Source organism: Diplotaxodon limnothrissa, linkage group LG22, assembly GCF_057381915.1.
Source record: "Diplotaxodon limnothrissa isolate DT_005_m linkage group LG22, D_limnothrissa_male_GT1.1, whole genome shotgun sequence".
Taxonomy (NCBI): Eukaryota; Metazoa; Chordata; class Actinopteri; order Cichliformes; family Cichlidae; genus Diplotaxodon; species Diplotaxodon limnothrissa.
Window position 1 is genome coordinate 19,416,488 of NC_140616.1, and position 26,200 is coordinate 19,442,687.

Genomic DNA, 26,200 nt, shown 5'->3' on the forward strand with positions numbered 1-26,200 from the left:
GTTTGTTCTAATTTGCTATGAGCTCAGAGCGCATCGAAAATGAAACTATAGGCTATAAAGAGAGATATGAACATATTTAGAACTTACCGGAATGAAAATGTCTGGAGCACCAACAGATATTTGGAGATGGAAGAGAGCTGCACGTCAGCTCATCTCACAGCTGCTATCCAGGCTAGACGCCTTCGTTTGGTAACATCGATACACGAGCTGCCTCATGTCGCTTCCAGGTTGGGAAAGCATAAAAAGACAATCCAACCTTATTCCCGTGCCGGTCGTAAGATCGAACATTGCAGCCGAGCACACAGCAAGTACGAACCATGGCTATGCTATCGCTCCTAGCTTAGACCCCCAAAATGGTGAATCGGGCCAAAATCCTTTCCACGCCCACCCCCGTGACATCACGCTCCGAAGCCCTTGTGTGTGCGTGTGCCACCCTGTCCTTTATGTTATTATGTCATGTATATCTTTTCTAATACTAGCAGTGCTCCGTGGAGTGTAAACTAGTCTGTGGCCGGTGTTGTAGATTGCTTGCCCACAGCGGAGGAGGAAATCGTGTGGAACAGGATTGCGGAATATCCCTTTGTGTGTGTGTTTTCTTTGCTTCCTAACACACACGAGCCACTCTGAAGAAAGATCTACCCAGACAATGGGTGCCAGAGCATATGAGATGTGGGAGTTAAAGGAGCCACGTCGGTGTGAGTGGAGGAGGTGGCGATCATTGCATAAAGCTGCAAAGTTTTGTCGTGATCCTGCACGTTTTTTCCCCCTGCGGCCTGATTGAGGGCTGTGACTCAGTGCATCTGCATCACAAAGCGACAACTTAAAAGGTCGGAAGCACTTGTGCAGTTTGTGCTGATGCATTTGCCCAGCTGCACGTTGTGGAGCCTCTTATAAAAAGCAAAACCTGAGCACCTTTGTACTCTGAGCTAACCCCATGCGCCACAGGTTTTTGGAAATGACGCAATTTTTTGTAATGTTGCCTTTCTGTACATCACAGTCGCTTTAAAATCAAACAACCAGGATGTGATTCAGATGCAGAGTCTGAGCTTTACATCAAATGGTTTAACGAACATGAAACAGTCTGAAGTCTAGAACACCTGGGCATCATGGACAGATTCTCTGTCTTTAGATGATATGAAGGGTTTTTCTTAATCAGATGAGGTTTTTTTTTTGCTTTTCAGGCCTTTTTGTGTAGCCGAGAAGGTCAGTTGTTGATTTGTCCTGTCCTATAAGGATTTTGCTATTTCTCTAACAAGACTATTTGGTTTTTCAGCCTTACCTCCATCACCTACATCTATGTCTCTTTGGACATCATGTTGAGAGTTCTGCTGAAAATCTACAGAGCTCAACACTTGGAATCAACTCCAGGTCTCTCACCAGCCTGATTTGTCATGGAATAACCAGGAAACATTGCTTAATTGCTGTTGAAACTGCTTATATCATGTAATACTTTTGTTAAACCACTTGAAGTAAAGCTCAAAGTCTGCCCCTCATTTACATCTGGATTGTTGGATTAAAAAACAAAACATACTGCCGTGATTTGTAGACAAACAGAAAATGTGTCATTGTCCAAAATCCCATATGGACTTCACTGTAGTTTCAAACAGTAATGCTCAATACTCACGTCTGGTCCTTTACATCCAGATCCAGCTTTACCAATAGGAATGTGCGATTTAACTGTAACCTCTTCAGCTTTTACAACTAATCACACATTAAGAGTAACATTACTACAAACATCCCGATCTAGGCTAGTGTCACAGAGTGTTACAATGGTTTTCTTTGTCTCTTTCTTTACATTTATCTGGGATATTTTATATTTATTTGCACAGATAAAGTACAAGAAACATATTCTATCAATAGGTGGGTGGTGATGCTTAAAAGGTATACAGTAAAAAAGTTTAAAAAAAAAATCTTAATTTCATCACCGAGGTAAAAATGTGAGTACAGAATAGATGAAAAGCCAATGTACTTTTTTAGCAGAAGCCTGTTGGAAATCTTTAAAGGGATATGAAGACCTTATTAGCTCTTGTTATATCTAGATCAAGGTCTATTAAACCTTCCTCTACTTGACTTGTATTGCTGTAAGTATGAATAACATGAATTAGCATGAATTCCTTTTTGAAGCTGTTCATTTTTTGAATGTTTTGGGGGATCTGGGTAGATAAAAGAATCTCAATAAGTCACAAAAGACATTGAAGGAATGAATTTTAGCTACAATAGCAACATAAACCTCAGGTTTAAAAGGTCAGCAGCATTTTTCAGCTATTTTATTCTTGATATCTTCATGGGCATCACATGACATTTGGTGCCGATGAAGCTGACTGCAAGTGACTTTGATGATCACCCTTTTCATGATGTTGAAATATCAACATCTGTTTAACGGAAGCGTAGACATTCAAGGTCCCCACAACATGGATTTTAGAAAATTTAACAAAGCAGGCAACCACATCACTAAATCCAGAGTTCCAACAGGGAAAACAAAGAACCTTGTCATGCGTTTAAGTGCAGGTAACATCAAAATGAACACTAATTTAGCTCAGTTTATTCCCATTAGTCCTTCTTTAATTTATAGGCTTCATAAGGACATATATGTGAATGAAGGTGTGTGTATACATTCACCGCCTGCTTAGGTAAACAGGTGTCAGTCCGTTCCAACTGGCATGCATTTCAGGTGGCTTGAGGTGGGCCAGTTGGTTGCCAGGGAACCAAGTTTAGTGGCGCTCATGTTACACAGATCTCCTCACTCTTATCTGTCATTGTGTCCTGGTTATCATCACCTCCAGAAACCCTTTCGAGGACAAGCTGAGGAGACTTCAATTCAAAGCCTTTTTTTAGTTTTTAAAATCAACTCCCTTTTAAGTGCCAACGTTTCCAGGTGTTGCTCGCAGGTGTCTGTTGCAGTCAGGATGCAGCTGGTGGCATTTACTGTTCTCTCCTCCACTCTGCTGCTTCTAGCAGTGATCCATTCTGTGTATCTACAGCCAGGTATGGGTCTATCCGTATGTTTTATTTTCTTACAGCGTGTCCATTTCAGTATATTTTGCTCTGAACCTGCTTGTGTGTCTTCCTAAGCTTGCCATCTGCTGTCTATTTTCGTGCTTTAATCTGTTGTCTTTCCTCATTAATGTCTCACTTCTTATTTACTGGTAAGATGGCTTTTTGTCTATTATTACTAACACACCACGAAGCAGCACAAATAAGAGAGTTTAACAGGAAGCAATTATCTTTTTCTTATCATCATAAACTTCTGCATTCTCAGATACTGTCCAAACTAACAGGATATCATATAATAATGAAGCTGCTTTAGAATAAATGGGCACTGGCCAGCCAGCTGGGTTTTGATTGACACTGCTAATTAACTGCCAGTGTTGTCCCTCCTACAGATTGTTCTCAAGCCGAGTCATGTGACCTGTGTGTCGGCGATTCCATGCTCAACCTGACAGGTTGTGTCTGGAGGCTTTGTCCAAATGGTGACACACACACACACACACACACACACACACACACACACACACACACACGTGACCTCTGATAGTAATTCAATCACCAATGCTGCTGTAACACTAGCTCCCCTGGTTTGTAGAAGATCACTGAATTATTGAGTGATGCCGGGGTCTGTCTCCCTCAGGCAATGATACAGGCATGTGTGTGACCGATGAAGGGGATTCGGCAGACAACGGCATGAACTGCAGCTGGACCAGAGTGTCTGAATTGTGCACAGGTATTAAAAAAATGAACATAATTTTGGGGGGGATGATATCAAGTGTTTTTCTGCCATCTTCATAACCCTGTTACATAATTCATTCCCCAGTTGTAGAGTCTGTCGCTGCGGGAGGTGGTAAAACCGTTTCAGGTAAACTGAATCAACTCTGCTTCAGACGTCATCTCCTAGTCCCATAACAGCTGACTAAAAGATTCCCTAAAGGCAATCCAGTCATCTCCACCCGCTAAAAACCCTGACAGCACTTTATAAATATATATATATATATATAAAACAACCAGTGAATTCTGTGTCCTTTCCCTCAAGGTGATGACAGCAACACCAACTCCTCCCCCGAGTTCTCCCAGGCCAAGTTCGACATGTCCAGCTTCATAGGCGGCATCATACTCGTGCTGTGTCTGCAGGCAGGCGGATTCTTCGCCATGCGCTTCCTCAAATCCAAAGAGCAGAGCAGCTACGACCCCATGTGAGTTTATGCGCGGAGGTGTTGGAGAACACAGAATCTCACGCGTTTGTGCGAAACGTGTTAAGTGCAACAGCAGCCTCTGGTGGCAGGAATCGTCAACAACACACGATGCACAGCGCAAACGGTTCACCTTCAGCATCTCTGCCTGTCTTGTTTTGATTCTGATCACACACACTTTCCATCAGTCTATACACACTCTTCTGTCTGTCTTCATGCAGAGAGCAGCCACAGTGAAGACAAGATAAATGACGGACAAGCAGACGGTGCAGAGAAGGACAGCAGAACGGTGACTCATCTGGTTATGACGACAAGAATTTTTTTCCCTCTCCTTTTTTCCCCCTGTCGTTTTTTTGGTCTGGTCCCTGTGTGTACCCCCTGGGGGATGGGTGTGTTTGTACGAGGACATATTCCCAAAATACTGCATTGTGTAACAAGTGTCTGTGCATGAGCTCACTGCAGTATTTACAGTTCACGATCAGTGTGTTAGATGCACGATCAAGCAAGACTTTGATTTCTGCAGAATTTTATGCAACTGCTTTGTGATCATACAATTCACCTTAAATTACAGTAATTTAGGTGTTTATACTGTTATAAATAGTGTGGTGCAGTTATATTATTAAATTTAGGCTGTAGTTCAGACAAGGTCACAACAAACATTTTATCCATCGTCTTTGAGTACATTTCTGTTCATGTGCATTTTGATAACTTTCTAGAGTTTTTTTGAAACAAAAATAACCAAATGTTAACCTGTAATGTATGAAATTATTGATTAATATAATATAAATATAGTAACTAAGGTCCTAAAGTCCACTCACAGGCTGTTATACCTCTTTCCGTCAAGTTGCAGTGAGTGTTTGTGCTGCTGCGGATGCAGGGAGACGCCTTCCTTTGGTGCCTTTTGAAAAAAAAAAAAAGTAATCCTACATTTTAAATGGTTTGAGGAGTGATTACATAGCTTTACTAGCAGTGATGCTTCTTCTATTTCCATGAGAAGAAAATCATGCAGGCTGCTTCATTCACCAGTTATTGTTTAAACATTTTCAGCAGGTCCTTGTATAGCCACTGACATCACTGCTTCCAGCTTTGGGGTCGGCTGTTTTATGGTGGCCTGCTACTGCCAGTCTTATTTTAGTGGGGGGAAAAATAAGCTACAGCTCAGACACCTGCACCTCACTGATGGAAAGGAAGTGTTAGAGATAACAACTGTGATAACAACCTGTGAACCACTGAGAAAGACACACCATAACCTAAAACCTGAGCCCTAATAGCAGAGTCAGGATTTCAATCTTTATAAAAACCTCCAGTAATGACTCTAGTGGTGCATTACTTTTATTTTGATGCTCTTACTGTCAGTAGTTCAGACAAACCCAACGTGGTAGTCATGGAGAAGAACTCTGACTTGATTTCTCAGATTTATAATAAAGTTTGAACCATTTGATTGCTGTTATAAAACAGGTGACATAGACGTGATCCTGTTTAAATAATACTAATGTTGGTTAAACTCATTAATATGAGCTGTTTGATTTTTTTGTGATGACACTGGATTTCCTGAATAAACTAGGAATAAGAAGAGGTGTCTCTCAGTATGTTTGGTATGTCTTTGCTTTCTTGCATTTAAATACGCAAACACAACTCGTGGTTCCTGAGTACTTAAAGGTAGAACAGGAGGCAGAGTCTGCAGCTTCATGCCCCTCTTCTGTAGAACCAGCTCATAGTTTGGATTCAGGGCACAGACAGCCCCCATAGTTTTTAAATCAGGCTTAAAACGACCCTTTTTGATAAAGCATTTAATCAGGGTTGGATCGGGTGACCCTGAAACTTCCCCTAGTTAGGTCTAGGCTGCTGAGGACTTCCTATTATTCACTCACCTTAACACCACTTTGCATTTAATCATTAGTTATTAATCATTATTTTCTCCATTTCCTCCCCTCATAACCCCCAACTGGTCACTGCAGATGTCTGCCCCTCCCTGAGCCTGGTTCCCCTGGAGGTTTCTTCCTGTTAAAAGGGATTTCTTGCCTTCCCACTGTTACCATGTTCTCACAAGGGTCATGTGATTGTTTGGGTTTTCACCTTAAATATGAAGCAGCTTGAGGCGTCCGAGGTGTGATTTAGCACTATATAAATAAAATAGAACTCGGCAGAAGAACTGAACTATGATCTGCTTAAGACCAAGGACCTGTTAATAAAAATGACCTGTCCATGTACCATATCTGGGTGTCAGTATGGACCCCAGTATTTGGCACTAACAGAGCACTGATGGGACTCTTTAGGGGAGCAGAGCGAGGGCTGGTTGGATGCTTTGGTCTCTGTCTGAGCCAGGACCTATACAGGCTTGAATAAGTCCACACAAAAAAGCTTTCCCCATCTGAGGAGACTGTGGCTGTCATCCAAGTTTGGTGACAAAGGACAGAACTGGGCCTTTTTCTTTCTTTCATCCTCTCCTACCCTCCCCCCTCTGCCTTGCACACACTCACACAATGCAGTTCCACTGAGGGAAAGGGAAGTCCAACACCTTACCAAATTTAAACCGAGGCTGGTTACACGTATGGGTCTGTGTTCCTCTTCAAAACAGGCAGAAGGCTCGATATCTGCGTGCTTGTTTGTGCACAGTAAGGCCAGGTAGGCAAGAGTGTGTGTGCTTAGCAGGTGTGGACAGCTACAAGATACATCCCACCTCCACCCTGCAGTTTGGTAAAACATCCGCGTGAGTCATATCACACAGTCAGACAAATACACAGTATCAGCACGCGCGCGCGCGCGCACACACACACACACACACACACACACACACACACACACACACAGCTGAGAGCAGCTCCTGTGCGGACTAATTCTGGAGGGCGTGTTCACTCCGTTTACTCAGCACACAAGCGTCGACGTACACAGACATACACATCGCACTGAGGAAAACTTTTCCTGAGAACTTTTCCCCCCGATGGAACCAGTGGAAGCTGTCAAATAAGGTAACCCGGTTTTTCTTTCGTGTGTTTCTTTCTGTGTTTCTAACAGAAGGGAGAGGAGAGAGTTTAATCTTTAATCTTTAAAGGGAAAAGTTGCGACAGGTGTTTCCTCTCTCGCGGTAGATCCGTAATGAGAAGAAGTGCACTGACCTATTTCTTTTCCCCCTAAAGGGCACTTCGCGTAAATAAATAAGCCTAAATAATTAAACCCATTAACAGTCTTAAAAACAAGTGTTCAGTCACTTTTAGAGGTTTAAACCTATATAACAATAAAAAAACACCAAAGGAGTGCTTTATGGAGGAACTATTGATAAGAACAACAACGTTGTTATTAATATTACTCGGCGTGTTTTGTGAAAACTGGAGCACTTTGTGCGTGGCGTTTTCTAACCTACCCGTTGACAGGCGAACACGTTCCTGACGCGCATGCGTTAACTTCTCAAAAGTAACTAGCCTTAGGCGTTGGGGACATGAAAACTCATTAACAGTTATTACATGGTGGTGCAGAAGGTTAGATCATCCATCTCGGCCTCACATTAGCTGAAAGTGAATTCAGTAGTAGGTTGTTATTAATCTTTTTGAATGTAGTTTTTTAGGCTGTCTACAGTAGAGTACTTAAGAGTAGGAGGGAGTGAAAGTCATTGAAGACAGGAAAGGCTCACCTGGAACAGCATGTATCAAAGCTTCAAAGAGTACTGCATCCTGAAAGATACCAGGGAGCTCGCTTCAGGTGATTTAAAGAAAAAAAGAAACAGCTTTATTATAGGTTTCCTCTTAAGCATTTCTCTACTATGTTTCATGTAAATGACAATTTGTGCAGTTTGTAACCTTCAGACCTCTCTGAGCAAAGTAATGTCATCATTAACCAAATTTTACATGTGGGGGAAAAAAAAGTTTACAGGACTCGGCTCAGTCCTTTAAAAACAAAAAGTACACCCTATGATTAAACCACTTGTAGAAATACCTTTAGCAGTATTAACTTGAGGTGATTATTTCTGTGTGACTTATTCCCCCACAAAGGGTCAACATATGTGGATGAATTCGGTCCACTCTTCTTACACAACATCATCAGCATTGCTTCAACTTATTGTGGTTTGCAGGCTCTCTTTGATGCACAGCTATGTCGCCACAACATTTCAATCAGGTTAAGGTCTAGACTTTGACTGGGCCATTGCATCACCTCGATTCATTTCCTTTTCAGTTGTTCTGCTGTAGATTTGCTATATTTGACATGAATATTTTGGTTATACAAAGGGGCTCATGGTCAGCTTAATGACTGTGAGGTGCCCAGGTCCTGTGGCTGAGAACCACGCCCAAAACATCCCCCCACTTCACCACCTGCTGACAGCTAGTATGAGGTGTTTGGTTGTCATGTCCCCCAAAAGGGCCAAGGGGATGAGGAGTAACAATAGTAAGTCCAGGAGGAAAAAGAAAAGACAAAAAACCTTTATTAAAAAGGACTTAAAGAGATGGCTACACTATAACAATCAAACAAATATGTCAACAAACTAAAACACACTGAAAAGAAAGGAAATCATTAACAAACCAAAGAAAAACACCGCTGCTGTCAGCAGCTACTCACTGGTAGCTCAAACACACCACTAAATGCTCTGTAACAGTACACCTATAACCAGTAATTTGCAGCTGGGGGGGAAACAGCTACTCACTGGTACCTCAAACCCCACACCTAAGCTCACCACAGCTAGGGTTGCCAACTCCCTGAAAAATAAATAAGGGACACCTCGTGGCCAGGGCCGGGCGACCCAGTTGTCTTCACCCTTCCCAGTGTGGTGAATTTTCTAGCTCTTTTTTTGTGTGTGAAATTATTTTTTTAACCATTTGACTTGAAGTTGATTTAAGTAGATGCATATTCTATTCTTTGTGATATGAACACATGTGAAACAAATGATCATTTAGCCATTTATTTTTAGCTCAAAATGACAACATTAACACAGTAAAACAGGTCTCTTTCTTAAACAGAAGCCTGTCATGCTTAACTTTTGAGAATATAAGTAAATCTTTCTTTAAAAGCACTCTGTCCTGCTTAACTTAAAATAATAGAAAACAATAGAAAGAAAAATATTCTTGTAACAGTGCACATTTAGTGCATTTAGTACAATTGGCTTCAGTTGAGGTATTATTTCAGCTTTTCTAATGCTAATCAGCTGCTCCTGTTTGTAAACCCGCTTGTTCCCATGATTACGCATCATAACTCATCATCATTATTCATCTATGTATTACTTTTATGTATTAGTCATCAATTTCTTGTAATCATCTATCCTTGCAGTTGTTTATTACACAAAATAAATTATATTATCACACTTCTGGCCACATAGCGCTGATATTCACTGCACATGCCCATATTAACTTTTTCCAGCCAGGTGTTTTCCTTTTCCCATTCTTCCCTTTCTCTGAGGGGAACAAACATTGCTGCTCTAACGCTGGGCTTACACTGTGCGATTTTTGGCCCATTTTGAGCCGATTTTTGAGTGATCGGACCGATTTTGGCCTTCATCGTGCGTCGTGTAGTATACGTGGGGTAACGAGAAGTGATTAACACCTCACGACCAGCTCCCGATCATCAATCGCTCGTGAGGGTGTCACCACAGGCGCTCACACTGCTCACGCGCAAACGTAAACGTTGGTGTAAAAGATGGAGCAGCACGGCAGTGCAGCGTGTGATCTGGACACAAGCGACGGAGGCACAACTTGTAGAACTTTGGAAAGCTCATCCGAGCCTTTTCGATGTGGCATCACAAAATTATCACGACCACAACAACCGTGAAAATAGTTGGATCGACACTGCTGCTCAATCACAGCTGCCTGATCATGTTTTTCATTAGCAATTTAGCAAAGTTGATGGTGGTGGTGTGTCTGTGTGAGTGAAAGACAGAGAGAGCGAGCGACAGATTTTCTGTTATAACCTTCATGTTATGGAGGCACAGTGTGAGCACTCAGGTCGCATCAGAGCATCGGGCGGTATAGTGTGAGAGTACATCGTGACATACGAACTTCTAACCCCTGCGAGTCAATCGTGCAGTTTGAGCAGGAGCTGAATAACGTGACTGAAAAAAATCGCACAGTGTCTGCCCAGCTTTAGGTGTACTGTCGTCCGAGACTTGCACCGCAGAGTCGGCGTTTGTTCCCCTGTTGGCCATGCTTCTTGTTGTGGTCATCTGTTGTCTTCCGGTATTTTCTCCGCAAGCGACCTTTCCTCGACCAATGAGATGAGCGGTAATCTGAATTGTCATACTCGAATTGTCATAAGTGTGCTGTCAGCTCATTGGTCACAAAGCAGGAGAGGGGCTGGGAATTATGTTTTCAAACAAAGTGTTAATTCCATAAACATTTATAGACTACTTTTGATTCTCACTGTATTACGGGACAAAGTGCGTCCCTTATTAGCTCAATACGGGACGATTCCGTATTTTAAGGGACGGTTGGCAACCCTAACCACAGCACTCACTCTGAGTGACTAAGTGGGCCGTCACCAGCTTTTATGCAGGTGGGTGGTTAATTGCTGAGTGGAGCCAGCTGTGCACCAGCTCCTCAGAAGAAATGGGTGGCAGCTGAAGTCAGAAGGAAAGGAAAACAGGACACACACGCAAAGTTTGCTAGGGCGTGACAGTAGTGCTGTGCATCGTGGCTAAACACTTTGGCGTTGTCTCTTTAAAGGACATTGTTTCAGAGGTCTTGTGGTTTATTTAGAACTTTGCAAACCTAATCTGTGCTGCCACATTCTTCTTAGAGATAAGAAGATATGTCCTGTTTAACACCGTCATGAATTTAACATTTAACATGCTAACTGTGGCTGTAGCTCTTGGGTTTTCTGCAGTTTCTCTGAGCATTACATGGCCTGACCTTGAACTTCATTTGATGGGACATCCACTCCAGTGAAGAACGTGGCATTGTGTTAGCATAGAAGTAAAGAGCAGCAAACTTCCCAAACTTGTGCTTTTAAAGAGGCACTCACACTTACTGATAATCATAAATGAAGTGCATTTGATTAGCAGGACCTGGCTGCTGATTACCTTCTTAATTCCAATGGGAACAGCAAGATGTACTTAGTGTTTTATAGGAATGTGAACTTTCTTTTTCAAATGACTTTAACCAGACAAACCTTCATTACTGTTAAGAGGGAAAAAAATCTGGAAGGCTAGTTTGCCGAATTTTCTTTTTTCAATGCACTGAAATGAAGAAAAAGAAAAGTTTTTGTAGAACAGTGGATTTTAAATGTATTATAATGAACCTGATATATTGCACATTCATGTTATGTTCTAATCTCAATGTCTAATGAAAGCAGTAAGACTGTACTGTTGACTGTACTGTACTGCACTATTTGTGTTGTGTAATGATAGTCAAACACACTTTTGTCTTAGGGATGGAAGGAAAGCAGGGAGACTCCTCACTTGACTTGAGCCACCTGACGGAGGAGGAGCAGACCTCCATCCTGCAGGTTGTACAGCGTGACTTGGAGTTACGTCGCCGTGATGAAGGACGTGTAAGGTCAGAGGTGACTATTTATTCAAGTCTGACTGATATGTGTGCTAATCTCTTCGGATGTTTGTAACCGTATGGGTGGGATTGGTCCTCAGGCATATATTACTTTCTTTGGTGTTGGTGCAAAATCTCCCTTTAGTGTTCAGGTCAAGTAAGACACAGTTGGTGATCAATTATAATTATTTCCTTACCCTTCGTCACATGTTTTTATCAATTTTTTTTTTGCCATAACTTTTAATTAAGCTGCTTTGAATATCAGGTGTTACAAAGAGTGTCTCTCTGTTGATGATGCAGAACCCTCGAGCGGAGAGAGACGAACTCAACCCGTCTGCGCTTCCTGTCAGGGGCGTGGTTCAGCGAGGAGTGTAGCAAACGCCATCTCAACTGGACTTCGGGCTGCGACCTGGTCCACGCCACCATCCGCCACAGGAAGACAAAGAGCAGAGGTCAGTTTTCAGTTCATGTAGTACAACTGTCAGCGATCAGCAGGACTGTTTTCTGTCTGTCTGTGTTTACTGTCTGTGATTGCTGACAGATGTGTCCCTGAATGGACTTTTCAACATGGAGCGAGAGGACAACAACAACACTTTACTCGAGACTGAAGGACGTGTGAAGGACAGCAACCAGGAAGAAACTGAAGGGTTTGTGGGGATGACTGTGAGACAAACGGACTGATTGTAACATTTATCTGCTGCTACATCTCCCAATATTTGTTTTCAGGACTCAGAGTTTGAAACCGGTACCCACATCCACAGTAAACGGACCCGTGTCACAGGTTTGTGCGTGCATTCTTCTTCCCCTTTTTCCATTCTTGTCCTAATAACCATGTAAATACGAATAATTTACAGGGTCTCCAGCACAGTAACAGCTCCTCATCATCCAAAGGTATGAAATTCCTCCCCCGCTGTGTCTGTGCCTCTCTAGCCATCCCTCAGTAATGTTATTAACTCAATGTTGTGCTCACAGAATGTGAAACCAGAAGTAACGGCCAATCGGAGGAACCTGAGGTGATTATACCACACACCCACAGATTACCATGACTAATGGTTCTGGCAAACACTGTTGAATTGGTCTTTATTGTACCTCCTATTCAAAGACACTGAGTCAATATTTGTCATTTTTTCAGTGTATAAATCCAAAAAACAGCCAATGCAGTACTTCAACGATCATTTTCATACAGTGGCTCCAGAAAGTTGCGCAGTTTTTGTTGTGTATTTAATTATATATTGATCAAATCAGTCATCACTTACAATCAGTTTTTACTCGATAAATCAAAATGTCTCATTTGTTAAAATTTCAGACTCATTGCAATGGTTCTCAGGAGGCTGTGTTACAGTTGCAAGCAAAGGAAAAGAGGGACTCAGCTAGACTCGTGCAGCATATAGAGAATCAGTTTTATCAGCAAATTTAGCAAAACTGCAGTACTCTGCAAAAGTCTTGAACCACCTTTCATTTCTTTATATTTTGCTTCCAAGAAGTCGGACTTTCTTGTAGTTTTTTTTTTTAGTTGTTTTGAGCACCAGTTCTCAAGGCTTTCTGAAGGTCTTTCAAAGTTTTTCTTTGGGTGCTTTTTCAGTCATTTTTTATCAGTCTGACCATTTTCAGAGGATTGTTTTCTTGGTTAGTTTTTGGATAAATAACTGCACCTAATTCAATGGATGAACAAGTGATTAATCTACATGAATACTTACAGACTATTTAGCAATAAATAACTAAACAAACTGGCCCTTCAGTTGATCTGTTTACTGAAGCCTCATCACAAATGGTCTCAGTAGAGAGGTGGCTGTCAAGTAGCCATTCTTAAGGAAGGGAAACGGGGAGAAAAAGCTCAAGTGCTGAACTGAAAATCAGTGGAAATTTGTCATTTAAATCTGTAAAAAAACAGTGGAGCATTTGTCTTAGTTGGGACTGTATGGCAGCCAGTGGTGTTGGAGATTTGAATCATTGAATTATGAGCAAATAAAAGTACCATCAGATTTGGATCCACCATTTAATACCTTCTTTAAAGCAACTGATTGGTAACAGTTTCATTTTTCAGCATAATAATGACCTCAAACATGCTGCTAATGCAGTAAAAGCATACATGGATAGAAAAACAAACAATGGGAAGCTATCAGTCATGGAGTGGCCTCCCCAGACAGGGACTTCAACGTTATTGAAGTATTGTGAGATCATCTTGACGGAGAACAGAACAAAAGGCAGCCAAGATCCAAAGAAGAGCCCTGGACGTCCTTTAGGAAGCCTAGAGAACTATTCCACAAGATTACTTGATAAGACAAAAGAAGCTTGTCTGAGAGAGTTCAGACTGCGCTAGAATAAAGGTGATCGTACGAAATGCTGACTTCTAACGTTATTAGTATTGTATTAACACTGTTTTTCCCTTCTATACTTTTTTCCAAACATGTTTGTATGTTTCATTTAGTTCCTGCACCTATTTCCATTTTTTCTAGCAACAAACAAGAAATGAGGAGACATTATCAATCAAGATATATGCAAAACAGGAGAAGTGCTTGCTTAGTAGTGCAAAAGACTTGGTCTGAGTATAGAGTCCATATGTGAGTAGCCTGAGTGACGAGGGTTACTCAGACCACGGTTCAGATTGATGATGTGTGGAGGATAGTCCGAATGATGGGTTGCCCATCATGTGGGCGATCGTGGCTCAAGAGTTGGCAGTTTGTCTTGTAACCGGAAGGTTGCCGGTTCGAGCCCCGGCTCCGACTGTCTCGGTCGTTGTGTCCTTGGGCAAGACAGTTCACCCGTTGCCTACTGGTTGCCTACTGGTGGTGGTCAGAGGGCCCGGTGGCGCCAGTGTCCTTGCCTCTGTCAGTGCGCCCCAGGGCAGCTGTGGCTACAATGTTACCATCACCAGTGTGTGAATGAATGGATGACTGAATGTAGTGTAAAGTTCTTTGGGGTCCATAGGGACTAAGTGAAGCGCTATACAAATACTATAGATGAGACTTAAAACAGCCCCACTCCCCCTCTGATTACCTGTAGAGTAACAGAGTGGATGTTCTGAACTTACCTGGCTTATACAAGCAGAAACTTCAAGTCTTCGAGAGCAGGAGGAAAAAGATTCTCTGATGAGACCAGAATTTAGCTACTATCCATGGAGCACGGAGTAAAGGATAAAATCTGAAGATGGAAAACTCTTTGGGTTATTTGTCAGCTGGACAAAGCTGAGGGAAGGCTGAATACAATCAAAGACAGAGGACACTATAAGAAGCAACCTGACATGGGGATAAACACATCACCTTTCAGCATATCAGTGAATCAGTATTACTCAGGAGTGTTTTCTGGCAGTCTGGATTGTCCAAGGTAAAATGAGATCTGCACGGAGAAGGCAGCAAACGGGTTGATGGATGCTTTCTCGATCCGGTCTGATGAGTTTGAAGGAATCTTCTAAAAAATAATATCAGAAATAATCTAGATGTGTGAAGCCAGTACAGAGTTATCCAAGAAGACTGAAATCTGTTATTGCAGCCAGAGGGGCTTCTACTGAGTGGTAAATTATGGCTCTGGGTACTTTTGTAAATGAGGCATTATTATGGTGTATTGAGTGTGTGTGCATGTTCGTGTGTGTGTGGGTGGTTGGGATGCCACTTTTACCCATTAAAAACTCCTTCAAAGTATACTAAAAGTTTATGACAGATGTTTTGTGTCTAATTATAACGCTGCATAAGAACTGTGAGTGTGTGTGTGTGTGTTTAGGAAGACTTGATTGACAACTATAATGGGGACACTGACTCGCTGAGCAGCCTGACAGAGACGGATCCTTCTTCTCTGAGAACTAGCAGCTCCACCAACAGTCTTCATTCGGGCTACGTGGTACATGCACATACACACGCACAGCATACTTGCATGCACGCACACACATTTGATTAATTGCCTATTTGGCGACGCAAGATGACTCAGCTCAGGACAATGACGTAGGAGCTGATCTTTCCTTTGCGTATGTGTTATAGCTCAGCGGTAGCATGATGAGTCTGTTCAGCTCGGGGGATTTCGGAGTGGTTGAGGTGAGGGGCCGTATCCAGTACTCATTGGCTTACAACAGCCAGAGGGAGGAGCTGCAGGTCAAAGTGTATCGTTGTGAGGACATTGCTGCAGCACGCAAGAACCGGTCTGACCCGTAAGTGACTGCATGTTTGCATGCATGTGATGTGATCCGGGCCCATATGGAGCCAGTCTAGCAATGGATGTGTGTTTTTCACAGATATGTTAAAACCTACCTCCTGCCGGACAAGTCAAATCACAGTAAGAAGAAGACTTCAGTGAAGAAGAAGACCCTAAACCCAGTTTATGATCAGACACTCAGAGTGAGACTCTCTGTCATTTACATGTTACATAAAGTGTCAATCACAGAAATCCCCCACCAGCATTTAACTAAAGTTACCTAAATAACAAAAACACACTCATGATGTATGTTCTTTCAGTATAAGGTGCGGATCGGGGAGCTGCGGAGTCGGACCCTGAACCTCTCTGTGTGGCATGCCGAGCCCCTGGGGAGGAACGTATTTCTCGGGGAGGTGGAGGTGACTCTGGCGCTCTGGGATTGGACCTGCACACAGCCTCTGTGGCAGGACTTGCAGCCACGGGTAGGAAGGACCTGGCATCAACGAGTGGCATGCAAACACACACTCTTGTAGTTGCATAAATTAGTGTGTGTGTTTGTGTTTGAATGGTGCCAGATAAATATTTACCAGCCCACTGTGGTGCCTGCATCTACATTTGTTTAGTATCTGAGTGTCTTTGTAGCAGCAGTTACAGCAGCTTTGCTGGAGACAGAATGTGGGGAGGTGTCTCTTGTGTCTGGGAGAGCTGAAGGGAGAGGAAGACATGCTGTGAATTTCAACTAGGTTTTATGTAACTTTAATCTTTCCCTGCTTCCACACTTCTCCTGCTTCCTTTTTTCCTTCTTTTTCATACTGTCATTTCCTCTGACTTCATCTTTTTTTATTTTATGTACGCTCTGTCACAGGTTTATCTGAGCCCAGACTCCATTAGAAGTCGTGGGAACATCATGTTCTCTATTAAATACATCCCAGAAGGATATGAAGGTGAGGAAAATACCTTAATACAACACGGATGCACGTTATATCTGTGTACCACAATCACCCGAATCTCATGCATTCTGTGTGTGTGTGTGTTAAGGTGGCGGTTTGCCTCTGACCGGAGAGGTTCACATCTGGCTTCGGGAGGCTCAGGGTCTCCTGTCCAACAAAGGAGGTGCTGTAGACTCCTTTGTTAGAAGGTGCGTCAGCTCTGCACCACATTTCCTGATATTTTGTCATCAGTTATCTACTCTGTCATTACGTATAAGCAGCACATTACATGTCATGTTGCATTCTTATCAGTAATTACAGAGTTCCCCGTATTTTCATGGGGATTTTCGCAATACATGATTCAAATGTGGTCAATCTCCCCTTCAGGGTCATGTCGTTGTGCACCTCTGCAGTGTTTCCAACATGACTACAAAACATTTCCTAAAAACTATATATTTTTTCACTCTACTTTTCATAGATGCACTCTGAACTTGTGATTATACACTGCATATCCTCCAAAACTAAGTGGCAAACTTTCATTTTGGAGAACTGGATAGATGTGCAAGTTGCAAATGAGGCTGGTGGTGAGCAAGGATTTGTTGGCATGGCCAAAAATGTTCAGACAAGCATGGTAACAAGGTGGTTTCTATCAAAAGCACGTTATGGTAAAGTAACCTAAGGAAAAATAGCAGATTCACATGGTCAGGTGGTCAGAATGGGACTCCCGTGGAGCAGTTTGGAAACTAGCAGTCACAGTGGAAGTGGTGCATAAGGAGATAGCCTTGAAAGGGAGGTTGGCCAAATTGAAATCATGTATGTTTTTTGGATTTTTTATTTTTTTCTTCCTAATGGGCAAAACTTTGTGATAGCATTTCATGAATATTGAATTATTTCCATATGCCTGTAATTTGAGTCTTTAAATAATCCCACTAATTTACTTGCTCCACACCCCACAAGCTACATACTCCCAGATGCAAGTCGTCAAAGTGGTCAGAAGACCCGGGTGGTGAAGCACTCCATCAGTCCTACCTACAACCACACCATGGTCTACGACGGCTTCCATACCAGCGACTTGAGGGAGGCTTGTGCTGAGCTGACGGTGTGGCAACGCGAAGGGTTAAAGACTCATGTCCTCGGGGGCGTCCGTCTGAGCTGTGGAACTGGTTAGATCATCTATATTGCACATTTTAATAGTTTAACTGAAAATCACATCAAAAAAGACCCTAACTATTTAGGGTTACAGAGGAAGAGGTGATATAGAAAGAAAACTTGACCTCTGAGAAGTACAAAGAAGTAATGCAGCATCGTAATAAGGTCACATATTTATATAATTTGTGTTTTTTGAATAGATTGTGGTTACTGTTACACATAAATCTGACTAGAGAGTGACTATAAACGAAGGTGATTCTAACAGTTTTTGTAAATAGTTTGTCAGCGTGTTGTGCTGGCTATTTTTTTTTATAACTAGTGAAAAACAGTGAAAAGTGGTAAGATATCGCTGCATGATACATCCTTACCTGCAATACTATCTAAGAGCCCCAAGTGATTAGGGACTGCATTGTTTCCTCTTGTCTCCCTGTCTGTTGTTTGTCTCTGTAGTTGACTGGAGGCTCTGACAGGATCTCCTTGTCTTTGTGCTAAGCTTTTCAAATGGTGTCTCGTGGGTGCTGTGATACTTCACAGGTTTGCAGGAGGAAAGCACTTCCTGTGTTCAGGGCTGGAACATTAATGCAATTGTTGCACTTGTCTCATATTTCAATAGTAGGCTTTGTCGATTGTGTCTTGAAAACCTGTCTAATTTTTTTCTATAGTGCTGATAGTTGAGACAACCTTAGAGTGAAATGCTTCATACTGAACTAATGCCTGCTGGCATGTCAGGCATTTCATATGGTCGTGTCATTGGAGCGAAGTCACGTCGCTAGTAATGCAGCGTCTCTGTCTGTCCTCGTCTGCTTGGTTGCTTTTGAAATCTACCACATAGACTGCAAGATAGATTTAGCAGGTGTGTCTAGTGACATACAGAAAACAGTTTAGTTTCCCTCAAGTACTTATCCTTAATACTGATGGTGTTTTTGTTTTTTTTTTTTTTGCTCGTAGATTGTGTTACTGTGCTTTATATGGAGTGGGAAGCACTCAAGATCAAATTGCAGGCAGAGCATCAGCTCCATTATGTCTCACTGCGAGGAAGATGATGTCAGAGAAGTGGTGGGAAGTAACAGCTTTGAAGGATTTGTTTTGTTACAGACAGATTTTGAGCAAAGTTGTGTTCTTCACAGGCAGAGCTGTTGCCTGCTGAGGCTGTTTGTTGCTGTCAATTTTAGCTTGGAGGTTGTAGTCACGATTTCTCAATGGCTGTATGCAGAATTTTAGTCTGTTGGTTAAACCTTTTTCCTTCTTCAAATGGAGTGTATGTGCATGGACATGCAGGGAGTGTTTACATCTCTTTGAGAAAAACAGCTGCGGTAAAGTCCACAACATAAATAATGACCACACATGTGGGTTTTCTGTAATGCCAGGTCAGAGTTACGGCGAGGTCGTCAGCTGGATGGATTCCACAGAAGAGGAAGTCACTGTGTGGATGTCCATGATTGAGAATCCAAACCACTGGATTGACGCAACGCTACCGATCAGAACTAACCTCACCCGGCGGTCTGAGTGACTCAGACGTATCCTGCACTCAAGCGGAATCATTCGTATGCACGTTGCTATTATGGTCGGACTGAAGGGAAGCCATCTTCACATCTTCACATTTACCTCTCTGTCACAGTGATGCACACTTAAACACACAGGTGTTTTTCATATGTCCATACTATATACTGTACATGGCACAGAAACACACAGGGAGGTGTAAGCAGTGGTATAATATTTTGCCTTAACGGAGTGGATTGGATCGGTTCAGTCTGGCTCTAATCTGGCAAAGAGGCACTTTTTTGTTATTCAGTGTAGTTTATGAAGTACAAATCTAAGTGTTGAGTCATTAGTGCCCTGGCTTAGTGACTTCTCTGTGATATTACATGAAGTAAGAAGGGGGTGGGAGGTCTTTCCTTTTATTTCAAACGCAGTCTCAGCCCTTTCAGACAATTTAAGAAAGGCAGGCCTGATGACTTTCACTGTGAGAAATTCTCCTCATTCAGATAATTGTATCTTTTTTAGGTATCTCTATTGTAAGTAATTTGGAAAGTCCTTGCAGCTGAATTCACTCAGCTAATCTCTTTTGACTGAATAGCTGACTACCACCTTGTGGTCAGACTGTATACAAATTCTCGACACACTGAGCAAATGACAGGGGGCGCAGTGACGGTCACAGGCAAAGAAGTGAGAAGAAAAGGGCCTGTTTCCGTGTTTCCCTAAAAATAAATTTTATTTTTCACATCAGCTATTCTTCTTTATATTTCTCACCAAGTAAGAATTTACTACATGAATCATGATTCATAACTTGTGTCCAGCAGATGGCAATATTTACAATACTTTTTCAAGCTGGAATAACAGTAAGTGTCTGTGTGTTGTGTCTTAACGTTTGTGATTTCTGCATCTCATCGCAGGTTTTCCTTAAGTTGCACCTTTCTTGTTGACACCAGATACTGGAAGTCCAGTATTATTGGTATAAAGAGGCTGTTTGAAGGCAATATTAATTGTTGAAAAAACGTCTGCAAGACACTGTAAGAATTAAATGTTATTGGTTTCATAGTTTCCCCTGAAACACTAAGCTCTTGTGGTGAATTTTTAAATGTCGGTCATTCTGTCTTTATATAATTAGGTTTACTATTTTATTACTTTTTATTATTGCCTTGGATAGTTATGTAATTCTAATTTTGTGTGCCCTGCAGATATTCACCATTGAGGTTTCTTTCTGAGAACTGCGGTCTGTTTTGATATCTGCTTCACAACACTGTCTGCTTAAAATAATGTATTAATCTTCTACTCCTGTAAGCTTTTTGTCATGAGAAATTACAGGTTGTCCTTGTTTTCTCCTTGACTCATTTTTCATGTCTAATATGATATCTAGCCGAGAGACATCAGTTGAAAATTACTTCTGACTCTAGCAGGTCCACGGTGTTGAATCATCCTTGAAAAACTAAATTAAAGTGACTGTGCACTTTTATTTTGTGGGGGGCTGATGGTGGACGTACTCTCCTTACATATCTGTTGTGTATCTATTTGCATTAGACCCTCAAAATTGCCCTTTAAATCATCAGATATACATGCTTTACACTTGCATGTTTCAGAACAAATTTTAATATTAGACAAAGATAACTTGAGTAAATTTAAAAAATGCAGTTTTTAAATGATTTAATCTATTCAAGGGAAAAAGTTCTCCTTGTTAAATCATGAATTCACTGGAAAGGGCAACAAAGCCATTTCTAGTGCTTTGGGACTCCAGCCATTATCAACAAACAGAAAACAATGTTGAATCTTGTCAGGAGTGGCCGGCCCTCCCAAGTAACTCCAAGAGCAGATTAACGACTGATCCAATGACCATCAAACAATCATTTCTAGCTGCCTTGCTGCTTTGTCTCATAAACTTAAATGGGAGCAAAAAAACCCCAAAAACTCATCAGGAATGGGGCACTGTATATTGGAAAATGCCTTGCAAGCATGCTACAATCTGGAAAAACAAGTACATTTTATATGAGAAAGTCATTTTTAAAATAAATAATATTGGGCTATAATACATTAAATGAATGATTAATATTTTGAGATATACGCATTTAATTTGTACTTAACGCGGATTGCATATATGAAATATATATTTTTGGAGAAGTTGGAGCTATTTCCATGGCTTTGATGAATCTGACTAAAGGAATGCTGCACTATTCTTCCATAACACCCACATTTTCTTTTCTTTTTCTCAAACACCAAGATACTTTAGATGGTAAATATAAATTTTAGCAAAGCTTTTATTAGGTTCCTGAAGCGACTAACAGTAAACATTTCCCAAATCTGCATTATAAACATAAACAGTATATAGCCGCCCTCTTCCTGATGTGTGATTTTGGTCTGATGATGGGTTAAAAAACCATTTTAACATGTTTCATGTGTACCTGTTCAGTATATAAATGAACGTGTATTCTGAAGGAGAATAAATAGCCCTAAGGAAAGACAGAAAAACAATGGGTTTTTGGTCAGCCAGCGGTTCATTGTCATTCTAGTGGAACAGATACAGGACAGTCAGTGTTGAGGCATATTTTCGTTTGTGTTACTGCGCTAAAAATTCAAGTAGAAAATGATGTGTAGTTACGGTGTTTCCACCGGTAGTAAACCGTCGAGGTTCTTGAACACACACTACCGTAAACGTTTCGCGGTAGCCATGGCAACAGTACACCAACTTCCCTGTGAGTGGACTGTAGCTGAGTCTGGCCTCATCGAAAATGTCAAAAATATCTGCTGTGAACAAACGGGCGACACAGACGCTCGCTGAGAACATTTCGAAACAAGTGGAGCACTGTGAGTATGACGGTTAAACTTCTCAAATCAATAAACTAAGCCAGCTTTGTTATAGCGGTAGTTCAGTCCATGCTAAGCTTTACGGTTCATTGTTTTACTTAGCAGGTATGAAAATACACACTGCCGTCTAGGTATTGTTAGAGCAGATGAAGTGTACGCCATTTTTTTTTATGTTTCTGTTTATAGTCAGTAAAAAAGAGGTTGAGTGCCTTATCCGAGAGTTTAACGTCCTTGTGGCGGAGCAGAACAACTCTGGCAGAGCTGTGCACGGTCTGGACCGAGGAAAGTTCATAAGCACACTCCACAGCATCTTTGGACTTACTGATGACAGGATGACGGGTAGAGGTATTCAGTTTACAGTTATTTAAACTTATATTATTTACAAACCCAGTTCCAAAAAAAGGTGGGACGCTCTGTAAAATGTAAATTTGATCATTTCGAATTTGCATAAACTGTAGAGGCAGTTTTTTGTAGACTGGCAAACCTCGGCCCATCTTTACTTTTGAGGAACTCTGCTTCTCCAAGATGTTTTTAAAAAATAAAATAAAATATCCATTCATGTCAGTGACCTGCTGCCAATTAACCTAAAGTTGCATCGTTTCTTTTTTTAGTACCACTTAGTTTTGCACCCTACTGTTGCCCTCTCAGCTGTCTTGAGATATGTTGGTGCCATCAAATTTAAACAGAGCCAATATTGTTTTTTGAAATAGTAAAATGTCAATAAAATGGTGGAAAGTAAGCAAAATCTCCAAATCATCACTATCACCCTGTAAGTACAACCCAGAATTCTCACCTCCACCACCTTTTTCAGAATGATTAAATTAAATCTTTCAGTACGCTTGTCCAGGAGTACAGTTGGGAATGAGCAGTTTCTTCAGTACAAACAATTGAAATCTATAATTAAATCCAAGACATGTTGTGAGTGTAACTGTCTGTCATTCAGTCTTCAGGACATTTGACAAAGACAACGACAGCGTTGTCAGCATGAAAGAGTGGATCGAGGGACTGTCCGTCTTTCTTCGGGGGACCTTGGATGAAAAAATAAAATGTAACTTCTCAATCTTACTTTTTTTTGCTTAACCTCACTCTCACACCTTCACACATGTAGCTTTATCTACCTAAAAAAAATCCCTGTGTTTGGCATGGCTCAGACTGCTTCACTGTCTACGACCTGAATGGTGACAATGCCATCTCTAGAGAGGAGATGCTTCATATGCTGAAGGGCAGGCTCATCAGACAGCCCAATGAGGAGGACCCTGACGAAGGAATCAAAGACCTGGTGGAGATCATACTGAAGAAGATGGTGAGCTGTTTGCTGCACAGATATAACTGTTTACACATGATTAAAACAAACCAAAACACTATTTAAAAAATTCTCAGGTCTGTAAATAGTTTAGCAGCTCTGCCAATGGTGCTTCCTCCCACAGGACTATGACCATGATGGCAAATTGTCTTTTGAAGATTTTGAAAAGACTGTGAAAGATGAGAACCTATTGCTGGAAGCTTTTGGAACCTGCCTTCCTGACTTCAGGGTAATCTGTAATGAGAATTTGTTAAGCTCTTTAAATTTCCCCATCAAAAATTCTCAATCTTACAGTTTGCTTTTCTTTCTTTTTTTTCAGAGAATCGAGATGTTTGAGGGACACGTATTTCAGGAACAATTCGAACAATAACCAAATCACATAACTGCATACCTAGCCAAAACATCTTTAATATTAACCTCAATGGAACGGTGCTGTGATGCAAGATTTGTTTAATTAAGAAAAAATAAATAAATCCTGCTCTATCAAATCCGACGGCGTGGTTTGACCTTCTTCTCCACTGGTTTGATGTCTGGACTCGATGTCACCTAGGAGAGACGACGAAACTGGATTAACTGTAAAAAGTGATTTAGAGCATAGTGAAAATATTATTTTGTCCTTAATTACAACCAAAACAATATAATCACATGTACCTGCTTCATTGTGTTCCTGATCAGGCTGACAGTTGTGTTCAGTGACTCATCCTCCATGTCCAGTTTGGATGGTTCTGGTAGTTTTGGTCCAATCAAAGGCTCGTTCTGCCCAGAAACAGTACTGGAGGCCTCCTCAGCCTCTTCCATTTTGCGTTTCCGTTTCTCCAAGTGTGTGGTCCGAGGAAGAAATCTGACTGCCGCAGCCTGACGTGCTGACGGTCTGCTCGATAAGGTCTGTTTGCTCCTTGAACTCCCTTCTCGCTGCTCTAATGTGTCAGCACAGGTATTGTGCAAAGTCCCCATTTTATCCTCTGTTGGTAAATGTTGACTTTTAGGCCTATGGTAATGATGTTCTTGGGGAGGTAATGGCAGTAGAGGAAAGCCTAAATAGTGGCTGATGTTTGGAGTCTCCCTTGTATTGTCATTTCCAGAGGTCTGTTTGTGTGTGAGGATGTTGTCGTCTGACGTGGTAGTTGTTTCCGATGAAGTAGGCTCCTCTTGTGTGTCCTCTTTCTGTTCCCTTTCTCTCACTTTGCAATAATAAAATGAGACAGAAAAAAGTGTCAAAAATCCACATCATTCAAAAAGATCCGAGTCAAATGAAAATAAAAGTGCATGCAGATATCCCTCCCCGGATCCAACGCCTCCTGTCATGCTTACCTCCCCGTCTACAGAGACAGCGGCTCAGCTGGAGGTACGAAGAATCGCAGCGTCTGTGCACATTGGTGCACCCCCGCCCTTATGTTGCTTGTCTGTGTTTCATGGAGTATAGTGTGATGATATCTTTGCTCTTTATGTGCTATGGAGTGTTTTTGTGTTTTCTCCTCATGATGACTCATTTGTCAGAGTCACCATGGGCAGAAACCTTTTTTTTCTCCTGACCTTGCCCCTATATGTTACATATTTCACTGTCTACCCTTTTTTTTTCTGCTGCCTAGTCTGACCTGTCTCCCCAATGTAAGTTTGTATATTTTATGTATTGTCTGTATGGTCATCTACTGTAGGTCTGTCATCTCAGCTGCAGGCAACTGCAACTGACAAATAAAGCTTATCCTTATTTATGTTAACTGAAGTTTGCTTGGACTAATGAGGAACTAAGAAGCTACTCATTTGAGTGGTGGATTTTGTGAGGCAAAATATAACCTATAGACATAAAATTATACCTCTTTTCTGAGCAGCCCGGATGACATAGCTCCTCCGGTCCTGCAGCTTGAGCCTGGTGTCTTCCACAGTCTCGTATTCGGGGACGTAGCACACATGCAGCACACCACCATAGAAACTTTTCTCATCCATGTGTCGCTTTGCTGCTCTGAAATGAAACCAAATTATTCAGAAGGTCCTTCAGACGTTGCCAGTTAGGCATAATGAACAGTCTAGTGACATCTTGTACCTGGCACTTGTGAGTTTTTGGAACTTTACGAGGTACACCTCTGTGAACTCCTCGGCAGGATACTCGTCCAGGGGCCTGTACTCCTCCACAGCTCCATAGAGGGCACACAGCTGAATCAACTCAGTCATAACCCCAATCGCTGGGACCCCTTGGACCATCAGGTAACGACTCTCTAAATTTATGGTGTAAACCTGCAAATAATGCAACACTTGACTGCGGTACACTGATGGGAAAATGCTCATGTGAAAACTGCGAACAGTGGTTATATTTATCATCCAGATGTGGTTAAGGCTCTCACTGTGGTTCAGTGGAGTCCATAAAATCCGGAAGAGAGCAAATGTTTTTTTTAAAAACACTGTAAGTGACGTTCCCATGTAGCAGGGAGTGTCTCACACCTTAAGATACGCTCTTTTCTAAACAAAAGGGTCCTCTTACCTTAACTGCTTTGGCTTTTCTTCCTTCCCTATATTTTGGTCGAGAAATGCACACTCTCTGCTGTTCGTGATGTTTGTAAACCTCCGGGACTCTCCAGCAGCCAGAGCTGTTGTTGACGGGAGCCGCCATGTTTGTGGAAATTAACTTTTCACTTGATGCATTTCAAAATAAAGGTTCATTCTCGTGTTGAATAGGATTCATTCAAAGCATGTCGTAGTTGGACGTCTTATTCTGAAATGCGTTCAACCGAATATCGGCTACTCTGGTCTGGCACACACAGA

General features: G+C 41.7%; 4 protein-coding genes across 4 annotated transcripts; 3 read left to right on the plus strand and 1 right to left on the minus strand.

Annotated features, from left to right (window-relative positions):
* Positions 1-2,906: 2,906 nt before the first annotated feature.
* On the plus strand, positions 2,907-4,191 carry cd164l2 (CD164 sialomucin-like 2). Its single transcript, XM_085346144.1, has 5 exons — positions 2,907-2,985; positions 3,384-3,470; positions 3,629-3,721; positions 3,812-3,853; positions 4,028-4,191. Exons 1-5 carry the CDS (start codon positions 2,907-2,909, stop codon positions 4,189-4,191), a joined length of 465 nt encoding a protein of 154 aa, XP_085202270.1.
* Positions 4,192-7,094: 2,903 nt separating this feature from the next.
* On the plus strand, positions 7,095-19,354 carry LOC146609820 (synaptotagmin-like protein 1). The gene is made up of 15 exons (XM_085346492.1): positions 7,095-7,153; positions 11,530-11,656; positions 11,945-12,096; positions 12,186-12,291; positions 12,371-12,425; positions 12,499-12,535; positions 12,617-12,657; positions 15,362-15,478; positions 15,616-15,782; positions 15,867-15,969; positions 16,087-16,248; positions 16,632-16,710; positions 16,805-16,904; positions 17,653-17,858; positions 19,212-19,354. Exons 2-15 carry the CDS (start codon positions 11,532-11,534, stop codon positions 19,352-19,354), a joined length of 1,593 nt encoding a protein of 530 aa, XP_085202618.1. The 5' UTR covers positions 7,095-7,153; positions 11,530-11,531.
* A 2,710-nt stretch (positions 19,355-22,064) lies between these two features.
* On the plus strand, positions 22,065-23,813 carry clxn (calaxin). Its single transcript, XM_085346668.1, has 6 exons — positions 22,065-22,140; positions 22,327-22,485; positions 23,084-23,188; positions 23,292-23,443; positions 23,568-23,672; positions 23,763-23,813. The coding sequence occupies exons 1-6, from the start codon at positions 22,065-22,067 to the stop codon at positions 23,811-23,813; spliced, it is 648 nt and encodes a 215-aa protein (XP_085202794.1).
* Positions 23,814-23,876: 63 nt separating this feature from the next.
* rbm48 (RNA binding motif protein 48) lies at positions 23,877-26,048 on the minus strand. The gene is made up of 5 exons (XM_085346586.1): positions 25,920-26,048; positions 25,485-25,675; positions 25,258-25,403; positions 24,095-24,624; positions 23,877-23,989 (listed from the first exon to the last, which is right to left on the minus strand). The coding sequence occupies exons 1-5, from the start codon at positions 26,046-26,048 to the stop codon at positions 23,927-23,929; spliced, it is 1,059 nt and encodes a 352-aa protein (XP_085202712.1). The 3' UTR covers positions 23,877-23,926.
* Between the last annotated feature and the right edge of the window lie 152 nt (positions 26,049-26,200).

Bases quoted from the DNA above. Each gene is read 5' to 3' on its own strand.
- cd164l2 (XM_085346144.1), top strand. From the start codon at position 2,907: ATGCAGCTGGTGGCATTTACTGTTCTCTCCTCCACTCTGCTGCTTCTA. The intron at 3,722-3,811 runs GTATTAAAAAAA...TTCATTCCCCAG, and splicing joins AGTGTCTGAATTGTGCACAG to TTGTAGAGTCTGTCGCTGCG. The intron at 3,854-4,027 runs GTAAACTGAATC...CTTTCCCTCAAG, and splicing joins AGGTGGTAAAACCGTTTCAG to GTGATGACAGCAACACCAAC.
- LOC146609820 (XM_085346492.1), top strand. From the start codon at position 11,532: ATGGAAGGAAAGCAGGGAGACTCCTCACTTGACTTGAGCCACCTGACG. The intron at 12,292-12,370 runs GTTTGTGGGGAT...ATTTGTTTTCAG, and splicing joins AACCAGGAAGAAACTGAAGG to GACTCAGAGTTTGAAACCGG. The intron at 12,658-15,361 runs GTGATTATACCA...GTGTGTGTTTAG, and splicing joins GCCAATCGGAGGAACCTGAG to GAAGACTTGATTGACAACTA.
- clxn (XM_085346668.1), top strand. From the start codon at position 22,065: ATGTCAAAAATATCTGCTGTGAACAAACGGGCGACACAGACGCTCGCT. The intron at 22,486-23,083 runs GTATTCAGTTTA...TCTGTCATTCAG, and splicing joins TGACAGGATGACGGGTAGAG to TCTTCAGGACATTTGACAAA. The intron at 23,673-23,762 runs GTAATCTGTAAT...CTTTTTTTTCAG, and splicing joins CCTGCCTTCCTGACTTCAGG to AGAATCGAGATGTTTGAGGG.
- rbm48 (XM_085346586.1), bottom strand. From the start codon at position 26,048: ATGGCGGCTCCCGTCAACAACAGCTCTGGCTGCTGGAGAGTCCCGGAG. The intron at 25,404-25,484 runs GTACAAGATGTC...GTTTCATTTCAG, and splicing joins CAAAAACTCACAAGTGCCAG to AGCAGCAAAGCGACACATGG. The intron at 23,990-24,094 runs GTACATGTGATT...CGTCTCTCCTAG, and splicing joins TCAGGAACACAATGAAGCAG to GTGACATCGAGTCCAGACAT.